The sequence below is a fragment of the Lissotriton vulgaris genome, chromosome 5 (assembly GCF_964263255.1).
Source record: "Lissotriton vulgaris chromosome 5, aLisVul1.2, whole genome shotgun sequence".
Classification (NCBI taxonomy): Eukaryota; Metazoa; Chordata; class Amphibia; order Caudata; family Salamandridae; genus Lissotriton; species Lissotriton vulgaris.
The window spans coordinates 1,702,420,983-1,702,433,416 of NC_141693.1; the positions used below are offsets into that span (position 1 = coordinate 1,702,420,983).

Genomic DNA, 12,434 nt, shown 5'->3' on the forward strand with positions numbered 1-12,434 from the left:
GGAATGGCACGCCGTCCAATGGCATACTTCTCTACCACTTTGAACTCAATGACTGCAGCGTTACCAGGATGTTTAAAAGCAGTAGCTGCTACTTGTGTGAGGTTGGAGCAGAGTGAATCGAATTTGCGATGGGACATCCATTGAAAGTGTATGTGCCACCTTCTTTTGAGATTTTGTTGACACAAACTTGAACTCAGCATCTTACAAGCAGTCGATTGAAACGGTATGAAAGAGTGATACTGGGAGCAGAGAATGTGACCGTGATAAGATGTACAAATTTGAATCCAGCTACATTGCTACCAAGTCCAAGTTGTGAGGAAATGGTGGACGAAGCAGATCATAATTGTCTGGATGTGACTGAATTGTGTACAAAACCAAGACCAGATATATAAGACACACCATAGCCAGAATCTAATTGTGTGATTTTTTTTGGTGATTTTTTTTGTATGTTCTTATAGAGCGCTCGAATCACCGGGGAGGCATCATGGCGCTTGCCTTGGGAACCCGTCCTGGCTTTTTCCCTGTGAGATAGCCCCTACAGGGCATCCCCAAGGTGAAAGCCAGGCATCCCGCCTTGGGGGGGCCGTTGTGGAGATTAAGCAAGCTTAATGCCCAGAGTTGCAGAGTGTGAACCCATGATTAGGACAGGCACCGAAGCGAGAATTATCGAGTCCGTGGACATTTGAGCTCAAGACCCTGCCGCGTCGGGGATTGAACCCTGGTCCCGGGTCTGACCTCTGCTTCAGGGTCTGCCTGCTCTAACCAGTGAGCCACACTTCTCCACTTTGTTGCTCGATCTTGATTAAAAGATGAGAAGGGCACTCTACGTGCTTCCTATGCAATTTGTACAGTGGTAATGGTTCTTTAAGCTTCACGTCTGAAAGGGATGAATTCCGCACAAATTTCTGAACTAGTTGCTTTGACCAGAGCGTGTATAATTGGCTAAAATCTGAGAGTAACCATATTCACTAATAGTCAATATGGTTTTGGGGTTGTGCATGATTTTGGCCAATTGTGGATGCAACGTGAATTTTTGACCTCTACAGGTTCACCAATTCGAAACAGTAACAATGTAAAGGTTTTGTTAGTTGCATTACAATTGCCCAAAGAAATTGCAGTGGTCCAATGTTCGGCACATAAATCTGGAAATGACTATGTGACAAATGGCAATGGATATGCTGACCAGGTTGCATAATTTTGTGCTTAAAATTCAATCTCAACGAACAAAGAAATGCAAAAACCTGATACAAATTGTCATCTAATGTTCTCTTTTGGAGAGACATGGGAAGAGATTAGAAAGTTGCAAGAAGAAGCTAGTGAGGGAGAAAAGGAAACCTGGATTAAAGCAGGTTGTACACAAAGGGCAGAAGATGAAGTGTGAGTATATACAAATGGTAGAATAATAATGCCACAACCGGCAAAGATGTATCATGGCTTAACACATGTAGGGAGAGATGCTATTATCAGTATTTTTAAGCAGTCATGGTTTAACTCAAAGTTCAGGGTCATTGCAGATAGTCCTTGCCAGAGGTGTATAACTTTCCAGCAGCAAAATGCAGGAAGAAAGACAGTTGTAAGTTGGGGACGAATTGGAAAATCAGCAGGACCATGTACCTGACTGCAAGCAGATTTTATTGCGTTGGGGTGCAGAATATGGAAAAGGGTCACTCTGAACAGTGCAGAAAATAGAAACTGGAATTGAATAAAAAGGCTGTGAAGATATAAAAAAAAAGGGGCGAAGCAAGAAGGCTTAAAGAGGTGCTTGGAAACACTACAACAGTTTTTTAGTTTTTTATGTTTGTTTAAGTTTTAGTTTAGTCTTTGAATTTTTGAATTTTTTAGCCTGAAGTACTTCCCCCTCCTGAGGCGACTAGCCGGGAGGCTCTCCTTGCACTCTTGCCTTTTTTAATTGTTTTAAACTGCTCATTTTACTTGCCTAGCTTGACTCGGAAAGCATATTTAGGCTCAGTGTAGGCACGATCCGGAAAGCCTTTAAAAATTATTTGTATCGCCGCGGAGCTTGTGTTACCTACTGTAACCACTCGCATTGCTGCCCCAGGACCTTCCCTGACCAGTCGCTGCCCGGGCCGCTCTCAGCCGAGCATTGACGCTGAGAGCACGGCCCCGGGGAGGCGATCGTGGTTTTGGCGGCCATATTGGGGGAATTGAAGCGCGCGGACGCGCTCTAGTCGCCCTTAAAAGGGGACGTCCCTCTTTTCCGCGCAGCGGACGCGCATAGCGGGCGGGCCGGACTCTAGCCGGAGTCATGCCAGAGTCATGCCAGAGTCATGCCAGAGTCATGCCAGAGTCATGCCAGAGTCATGCCAGAGTCATGCCAGAGTCATGCCAGAGTCATGCCAGAGTCATGCCAGAGTCATGCCAGAGTCATGCCAGAGTCATGCCAGAGTCCTGCCCGTCTGCGCCCGTCAGCGCCAAGGTGGCGCCAGGAGCCGGGCATGCTGTTCAACTCCCCAGTATATCTTCAGATGCCTTTGGGGATCTGTTGGGCGTTCTTACTTCTCTTAGGCCCCCTAGACAAGCATGCCATCACACTCGTTCCCCTGAGCAACTGTTCCCTGGCTTTTCTTGTAGTTGCTCGATCACCCCCTGCACGCTTAACCATGCTTACGTTTCTAAGCCCTCTAGGGCCCGTGTGAGACATGAACCCCTTTCTCCTTCTAAACAAGTGGGATTTCTTATCAACGCTCGTTCTCTGGTTAGTAACAACGTCGCATTTAGAGAATTCGTCTCAGAAAGAAAACCCCCCTGGGTCTTTGTTACCGAAACGTGGGGCTCGGATTCCTCCGGCCCCGATTTAATCAATGCCCTCCCTAATGGTTATGCTATGGTCAGACAGGATAGAGAAGACCGCAGAGGGGGTGGAATAGGCATTATTTACAAGAATTCTATCACCTGTCACATAGAGCCCCTCCCTTCCCCCCAGAAACTCTTTCAGGCTCTTTTCTTCTCTCTTAAAACTTCCCCTACTCAAAATTTTGCAGGCATTCTTATCTATAGACCCCCGGGCTCTAGGTCACCATTTGTAGCCGATCTACTTGAAACAATTGAACCATTCATTAACAGACCTTCTCTGACTATTCTTGGAGATTTTAATTTTCATTTAGAAAATTCCAATTCTGATGACACTATATCACTTTTGGACGCTCTTGCCTCTCTTGATCTCCCCCAAAAAGTGTTATCCCCTACACATTCTGCTGGTCATATCTTGGATGGGGTCTTCACTAATGACCCCAGACTAGAGATTGGGTCCCCCCTGCCCCTCTCCTGGTCAGATCACTTAGCAGTTCCCCTGGAATTTCTCCCAGGTTCCCTCTCTATTTCCCACTCGGACAGTAAATGCTGGGTTTTAAAGAGGAACTTCAGGGGTTTGACCAACGAATCTCTTGGCCCTTTTCTTGCCAGCTTCAACCCTCCTCCCTCTCAGGATATTGATTCCACCGCCAGTGAGCTTGCAAGTACCATCTCTCTGGCTATTGATACCTTAGCCCCTCTCAAATCTCATTACTGTGCCAGGAAAAGCCCGTCTGCACCCTGGTACTCTGAAGCTCTTCGACTTCAGAGACAGGAGTGTAGGAGACTTGAAAGGCTGTGGAGAGCACAACTCGATGCCGATCTTCGGATCAAGCATAAAAACCTCCTTAAGAGCTATAAAACAGCAGTGTTAGCCGAAAAACAAATGTACTTCTCTAAGTTAACATCATCTCTTTCCTGCCCTGGAGATCTCTTTAAGGTGGTAGAAAACTTATCTCAAGTCCAACACCCTGATCCCATAATACCTTCTCAAGAACTTTGCGATCAGATTGCCACTTTTTTCCACACAAAAATTTCGGACATTTATACTGCTCTCCAGAGTCATAATCTTACCCATGTCTCCTATCCCACTTTAGATCAGCCCTTAGCCTCCGAAGATATTTTGACCAACTTCCCTCCTCTCTCGACGGAGACACTGGATAAATTACTAGACTTAACCAAGTCTGGCTCCCCTCTGGATCCCTGTCCCCTTAAAATCCTTAAAAATTGCAGGGATACTCTACTTCCCCCTTTGATGGAAGTTATGAATAGAGCCATCTCTAGCGGGGAATTCCCAGCCCCTTGGAAGACTGCCATCGTTAAGCCCCTTTTAAAAAAGGCCTCCCTGGATCCTGGGATTCTGAAGAATTTTCGTCCCATTTCTCTTCTTCCTGCTCCAGCTAAGATGCTGGAGGCTTATCTTAACCACCATCTTAGTGCCTTTCTAGATAAGACCTGCCTGCTTGATCCTTCTCAGCATGGCTTTCGAAAGGCACATAGTACAGAGTCAGCCCTTACAGTGGTGGTCAATAATATCCGCGCCAAGGTTGATAGTGGTCAGACCACTCTTCTGATCCTACTCGACCTCACGGCAGCATTTGACACCCTGTCCCCCACCATTCTGGCCGCCCGTCTCAGTGAGACGGGGGTGAAGGGGCCTGCTCTTAGCCTCCTCACTTCCTTCCTCAACCACCGGGAGCAAAGGGTCAAACTGGGTGACTTCCTTTCCAATGCCATGCCTTTGCAATGTGGGGTTCCACAGGGCTCCGCTTTGAGCCCCACATTGTTTAACATCTACGTGGCCCCACTTGCTAGACTGGTAAGATCTTTTGGATTGGAAGTACTCTCATATGCCGACGACACCCAAATTATGGTCTCCTTGTCCCACTCTGTTGAGACCACGGCCCTCAATTTCCGAAACTGTATGGAAGCTGTGGCAGGCTGGATGGCCTCGAACTATCTTAAATTGAATGGGGAGAAAACGGAGATCTTGATCTTCGGGGGAAAAAAGGAGATTTGGTCAGATGATTGGTGGCCCCAGACCCTTGGATCCTGTCCCCAGCCTTCCCTTTCTGCCCGTAACCTGGGAGTCATTTTTGACACCTCACTTGCTTTTGATAAGCAAGTAAGTAGAACTGTTGCAACCTGCTGTGGGGTCCTGAGAATTTTAAGAAAACTTACTCTTTACCTCTCTCCTGATGCCCGGAAACAGGTTGCAGTTGCCCTTCTATCCTCGCGACTGGATTACTGCAATGCTCTTTACCTTGGCATGAGCGCTAAACTTCTCCATCGCCTGCAGGTTATCCAGAACGCGGTAGCAAGATTTGTTGTCAACGCCCCCAGACGCTCCTCCGGGACCAGGATTAGGAGAAACCTTCACTGGCTTCCGGTGCATGCCAGAATCAAATTCAAAATCCTGACCATCACCCACAAGGCCCTTCACGGCGCTGGCGCTGAGGGCATCAGAACTTTAGTGTCGCCCTATACCCCAGGCAGGACACTACGCTCCTCCGGTCAGTATCTGTTGTCCATTCCTCGAGTTGCCAAGGCTAGATGGGGTGGTAAGGCATTTTCCACACTTGCCCCCAGACTCTGGAATGAGCTCCCCTTGGAACTCAGGGGCCAGGACTCCCTGCTGCTCTTCAGAAAGGGCCTCAAAACCCTGCTCTTCACTGAAGCTTACTCTTAGACTTTTCTTTTCTCCTTTCCATTTTAGTACCTGGCTATTATATTCCATCTTTTGCGCCTTGACGCCTTTGGGCAAAGTTGCGCTTATATAAATCGCCAAAAAAAAAAAAAAAAAAAAAAAAAAAAATTTTAAAAGAAAATGGCAAAGGCAAATGTTATAAAGACTGGATATTAACACCAAAGTTTTAAACTTAGATGTATTAATGCTTTTCTTATAATTGTTTTACTACTAATGTTAGTTTAGTTAATACTAATTGTTGTTGTGCCTTATTTTATGTACCCTACTAATAATAATGTTCCGAATTGTGTGTTGAGTGAAAAAGTAGATGTGGGACATCTTAAAAAAGTACATCAAACTAATATTGCAAAAATAACTGGTGATAACATATCACCAAGACAACTCAATTAATGTTTTTTTGTTAAATGTTTTTACAAAACTGTTGTATGAGCAGGTCGATTCTATGAATGCGGGGAATTGTTATGTGTGCATTCAATTACCTTCATCTGTGTCTGAGGGAGTGACCTATCATCACCGTCCCTTAACATATGGAGTTTCATGTTGTGTACTAACAAGTTTGTTCGATGAAAAGGGAAGTTTACAGTACTTTTATTCGAATTATGATTTAGTATTTTCTGAGGTGCCAAACTAGAAAGATTATGAATTGGGTAATTAGTGCGAAAAATGCAGAATACCTAGGTGAATTTTTTCACACGACTAAAACAATAGATACTGTATATGCGCATCGTAATAATTTAATTTGTAGTTTACGCCAGGAGGAGATTGAGGTTATAAATTTGGTAGAATATAGAAGACAGAGTTTTAAGGAAAAGTCTGCTGAGCAAACGTCCTGTGTACGTCCATGGGCTTTTAGAGAAGGTGATTACAAGAAGGGTGAGACATATGCTGCATTGACTATGGATTGGCATCATAGGGGGAAGATTTGCTTAATAAGACTGAAAACAGATTTTAACAATTGTTTCATTGGTTACAGTGAATGTGATCATGTTTTGCTAACTACGGGAGGTTAGGGAATAAGAGGTGGTATGTATCCTGTTTTCTCTGGAATACATTGTGTGTGGTAAAAATGCCTACTATAGGTTGCCTGCACATTGGTATGGGTGTTGTTATATGGAGATAGTTTTTCCAAAAGTATACCATTTAGATAAAAATCATGGGATCAATGAAAAGAAGAGCGAATTAACATGAAATAAAAGGGGAATTAATGCTGCAGAGATTGTGGGTGATATTTTTGGAGCACTGATACCTTCAATTGAGGTAATTCCAAATTCACACAAAATTAGAAAATTGTCCACAGTGGTTGATCGCTTATCAACAGATACTGCTGCTGGGTTCTTAATGATTGATACAGAAATGTTTGCTATAAGGTCCATGGTCTTACAGAATAGACTTGCCTTTGATGTATTATTGGCAAAAGAGGGTGGAGTCTGTAACATGTTGAAAATTCAACAGTGCTGTATTTATATCCCTGACAAAAGTAAGAGCACTGAAGGGATATATTATGAATATTACACATTTGCAGGAAGATTTAACTGAACTGATGGTTTATGGTGCTTGGGAGAGACTTAGATTTCTCCTCAGTTGGTAATTGGTTTTCTACTTTTGGTAATAGCTAGCTAGTGAAAATATTAACACACTATAGTTGCTGTAGCTACAGGGATACTAATGCTGATGTTAATATATAAGTGTTGCAAATGCAAGAAACAAACACTGGATACTAAACAGAGAGCAAGGAAGGGAAAAAGAAAAGAGATAGAATTGGAAGATAGAAGAGGAAATTACAATGGAATAGTAAAAGATATAGATGGGGCTAATTTGAAATAAAAGAGATCTACTGCTTTCTGAAGTAGTATAAATGAAGTAGTATAAATGATGACAATCAGATTTTTGGGTTGTGTTTTTAGGATGGTTCAAGTCACTATCAAAGGGGGGATTGATGGAGCAGGGTTTTCAAGAAATAAAACCTGCTCGGATTGAACTCCTCAGTGTGTTAAATTCTAACCAAAAGACATGAAAACTAACTGAGCAAGACTAAAGAGGAAAAATAAAAAATGCGAAAGCGCGTGTTAGGAGTGTTAGAGTAGGCCCCAAATGCACATGACTAATGTAGGAAATAAGTTAAAAGTCAAGAGCTTATGTTTCACTAACAATTTAAAAAAAAACTGTGCAGCGCGTAAGAAAATAAATCAGGTGAAAGCATTCAAAGAGCTTTTAATATTGGAGTTTTATAATATGATAAATAGCACATGTATTTGTTTTTCCCAGAAGTATAGTCTGTTGCTCAGCAGAAAAGGCCTGAGAGACATTTTAGAGTTACCATGGACTATTAGATGTGTAGAAAGGAGAAAATTAAAACAGTGATCTGTCCTTCACAAGTTCCTAATGATGGTCAAGGTTGCAGATAAAAAGAAATGGAACTTCCTTGCCAAGCAGAGCATGAGACATTTGTATATTTGTATTTCAAAAATGATACATAGGTGAGATGGAGAGACATACAAAACATGGAAGCCCGATACAAGAGTTTCCTCTGTTGGAAGTGATTAGAGTGTGTGAAGTTGGAACAATGGGATACTATTAAGTTAGGCACATAGAGAGTGGTGTGATTGAACACCCCTTGTTTCGGACCAATCTCAATGTACAAAACCATGTGAGATGACACAACAAGGGTTGGACCTTTAGTGAATTTAGGGCATAATTAGTTGTAGAAAGGGGGTGGGTTTTGGTGCGAGCGTTTTCCTTACTTTGCGAGAGGAGAGAGCTAATTTGCTGTTTCCTGAATTCTATGTGCTGGCTGCTGTTCTGCTGATCCACTCTTTGACTTTGCTCTTCAACTATTCTTGAGTGCATAGCTTACTCTCATGGCCAGAGAGTAGCTTTTCAGATAGCTTGAATCTTATAAGATCGGTTAGTATGATATTCTGAATTTGCATAACTTTATTTACAAATGTTTTTATCCTTTTGTCTCTATGCCTATCCGCTCATTGCACTGACATTTGAGATGTACAATTGTTGTTTATTTGCTATTGTTTCTTTTGTGTGGTGATCTATGATGATTCAAGCTGTATTGTACTTGATGAGCAATCGCATTATGTTAGATAAAGCATTTTTAACTCTCAAATGAGTTTGTCATTATTAGTGTCATTGATTTAGTATATGAAGAGTCTATTTTATGCTGATATTTTAGAGATCTGATATTATGTTGCTAAACCCTGATTAACTAAATAAAGATGTCATCACCAAGAAAGTGGATAATAAGAAGAACCAATAGGTAAGTTTTGGTTTAAACTCACCCACCGTGAAAGGGACTGTAGGGTATTGAATTGGGTCCAGATGATAACATTTGTTAGTTCCTGAAACGCTGGATCATACTTTAACGCAATGTGGGATCATTATTAGGACTCTGAGAACATCGAGCCCAAAGGGGAAACACACAGATAACTGGACGCTACTAGAAAGGGTGAAGAGAGGCGCTTCCAGGGCACCAGAGGAGACAGGAGTAATACCGTATGTAAAGGAGCAGTACCACAGGTAAAATTGGACAAGGCAGGCAGGATAACAGGGCAAAAATAGAAATCACTCAGAGAATTCAATGAGGGGCTCTTGCTGATGGGAAGTGAAGAATTGAAGTCCAGAGAGAAGAGTGATCCACGCATCATGCACAATGGAACCCTTTCTAGTGGAGTTCAATTATCTGTGTGCTTCCCCCTTCAGCTATTGACCCTCAAATGTATGTGACTGATAAGCGACAAAAAACAATAACACAAAAAAAACTACCTAAATTCTCTTCCAGCTGTAGGAAAGGGGTCTGTAACCAGAGCTTCTCTGCATGTGTATTATTCTCTATCCTCTGCTCCAGTTCCAAATGTCTTTGTTGGGAAACGGGCATTTCAGCGTCTGGTTCGGTTTCTTCCTCTTTTAACTGTGTTAAAATATAGCCGTTTTCAACAGGTTTACTGTGGCAACTTTCCTCTTTCGGATGGTGCTGTTCTTCACCTGCAGCAATAATGTAATACAGATTTAGTTCGCAATTAGGATATTACAAGAGAGGATAGACTGGATTTTATTAAATAGTTTTCATACACAGCCCTTTGCTTTTGCTCTTTTCCAGTATCAGGAGCAGCTACAACCAGTTTCAAGTGGGAAAAGCACACTGCTGACACCATATTTAATGTGGTTATACTAATGCACATGCAATTATGTCAGAGAAAGAAATGTGATTAGGGTTTTTGATTTTCAGTATTTCGTTATTATGAATTCTCACAATGTTTTTCAAATGTTTTCCTAAATATGAGACATCAGTGTTGACCTGTTTCAAGAGCACACTTTCCTTAATATGCATAAATTCAATGATAGTGTTTCCATTGCTAACAAAACATATTGCTTTCATAGATGCACATATACAACACATGCATTTCATTTAAATTGTTAATATTGCGCAATGTCTACAGTTCTCCCCAATTCGGTGTCTGCAGGGGACATTCTGAACACCACATAATCCCAGTTTAACACTGCTTTCCTTGGGTCTACCTATATCACTCAGTGTAACTCTGGCTCAGTCGTTCTGTACTTTTCACAGCCTCTCGTTGTCCTGTAAATATACTCTCTTCTCACACTCTCATTCCCTCCGGATGCTTGCTGATTTAGACGGCAGTTATTGATTAAGAATGTTTATCAGATTACACTGATAAAGCATATTTCCCTTTAGGTGTTGATTTTCCAGAGCTTCTCAGTTTAAACCGAAAGCAAGAAATCCGTATCACAATTAACACATAAAAAAAGTCATAGTGGTTCAGGTACGCAATACTTGAACTCAGCTCAATCAGCGCTTAAGGGAAATCGTCTGCTCAGCAGACTTGAAGGAAAACAACTCTTACAAATATAGTTTAAGTTTACATTTGAAACAGGCCCCTTGTGTCTGCATATTGCTGTATGCCAGACTGTGCTCTTCCCTTTCATTACAAACCCATCTACCTTATTTCCATTTTTTTCTCCAACTAACAATAACTGCTCATGCATATAGCAACATATTCTATTTCGTTATTAAAATTATAGTGAATCTTTGGTTTATCAGTGTTTTCCATTCCCTTTTTCCGTGCAGAGTACTTTGCCCCATGCACTTATTAACTAATACAGCTTTGAGCATGGAATCTTTGACCAGAGCTAAGCTTTGTGTTTAAGAGATGTGCAGATGGGATCCTGCACACAAGATAGGATTTGGATGGCGTACTGGCACCCATGTTTCTACCTGGGAGTCTGACTTTGACCAATTAGTTCTGAATGAGTGCCTGCTCTACTAGGTATCTGTACCGAAGATGCTTCTTAAAGGCACACCAGCGTACAGTGCTACAATCGTAGCAATGCTCCTGATAGAATGTGCGCTCACGCCTCCCTAGATTGGATAATTGTTGAGGCAGAAAGCGATGCAGGCTGATAACCAATATGCTTTTCCGGGCAAGGATAGAAGTTTGCCTATTCTTGAATAGCGTAAGGAAACAAACAATTGGTGGGAAGAGTTGTTTGTCTTGTCAATATAAACTTGCTCCTCGATGTTACTACATAGTGCTGAGAGATCAAGATGATTTTACCCCAGGCCATCAGTTGCCTTGCTGTAAGGCTCAAAGGTCGTGGTGTAGAATGTCTCAGTTGTTTCCGGAGAGTAGTTTAGGATGCATCTTCAATTATACTGGAGTGTGCCGAGAGATTCAGGAGCTCTGTGAACCAGTGCTGGCAAAACTAGGGAAGGGCAATGAGAATCAGGTACAATGGTCTGTCTCTGCTTTACTCAGGAACGCGGGCGACGAGGTGAAATGGCAGAAAGGCGTACATAAAGAAGTTGAACCATTTGGTTTCAAGAGCATTGCCCCTGGACCCTGGCTGCCAAAGGCTGCTGGTGTAATACTGTACTTTCTTGTGGTTTTGGGTGGCAAACAAATCCAGCGTGGTGCGACCTCATTTGTGGGAGATGTAATAATACAATTTTTTCCTGGTAGAGTTTTCATTCCTGATAGTCTTTATACTCAACTGAGGTTGTCGGACTGATCATTTTGCTGTTCAGGGAGATGCTCCACTGCAATGTTCACTTGATGGGAAAGGCCCAGCCCCTCGGTGACTTCGCTTCTACTGATAGAAGCCAGGACCTTGTTCCTCCTTGTTTGGGGATTTAAAATATTGATGTTATGTTGTCTGTTCTTATGTGGACTGCTTGACCTGCCAGCCTTGGGAGGAATACTTGGAGACCCAGTCTTATGGCTCAGAGCTCCAGGATGTTTATGTGGAGCTTCTTTTTCACATCCGACCAAAGACCTTTGGTCGTAAGTTCCTGCGTGTGTGCTCCCCAGCCGTCCATGGATGCATCTTTTGTGAGTACAACTCTGACAAAGGGTGGCATGGAAGTCCTATGTTGGGATTCGTAATAACAACTTTTGAAAGATGAAGGTAGGGCTGGGGAAGTCCCAGGGTAGATCAGAAAAAGTGTCAGGTTAAGGTCATGGAAATGTTACAACAGCCCTCTGCCTGGGGACTCTCTCACGCACGATGTGCAGTAGAGGTATGAGCTATTGGAGCCTCAGAGTAGGAGAGCTTGCACTACAACCTCATTGCCTTTTGGGTTCCTTCAAATGAGGTGGATGAGCACCTAAACAAACAATGCTTAAGCCTGTTGGCATTTTAACACTGCTTACTGCTATTTAAGATTACCGGGAACTCCCAGCCTGATGGCCGGGAATGATTCAAGAATATGAATGATCCAATGCTGGAGAAGTTCCTGTTGCATCCTTGATTTCGCCTCAGTTATATTCTACACTAGTTCTGTTTTTACCTAGCCAATGACTCTCAAGAAAACTACCTTGCAATTTGAACTGTCAAGAATTTGATCTTACATTCCATGGTAATTACTATTCCCATGTGTTTCTCCTAA

General features: G+C 42.6%; 1 protein-coding gene across 4 annotated transcripts in view; it reads right to left on the reverse strand.

Annotated features, from left to right (window-relative positions):
- The window catches only part of ACBD4 (acyl-CoA binding domain containing 4), a 256,696-nt gene that overhangs the window by 160,821 nt on the left and 83,441 nt on the right, over positions 1-12,434 (reverse strand). For 3 of the 4 annotated variants that reach the window (XM_086923869.1, XM_086923870.1, XM_086923871.1), the window contains one exon: positions 9,293-9,511. The exons of the other annotated variant lie outside the window; for it this stretch is intronic. In XM_086923869.1, the coding sequence (XP_086779995.1) occupies positions 9,293-9,511 (219 nt within the window). The remainder of the gene's footprint in view (positions 1-9,292; positions 9,512-12,434) is intronic. 4 annotated transcript variants of the gene reach the window in all.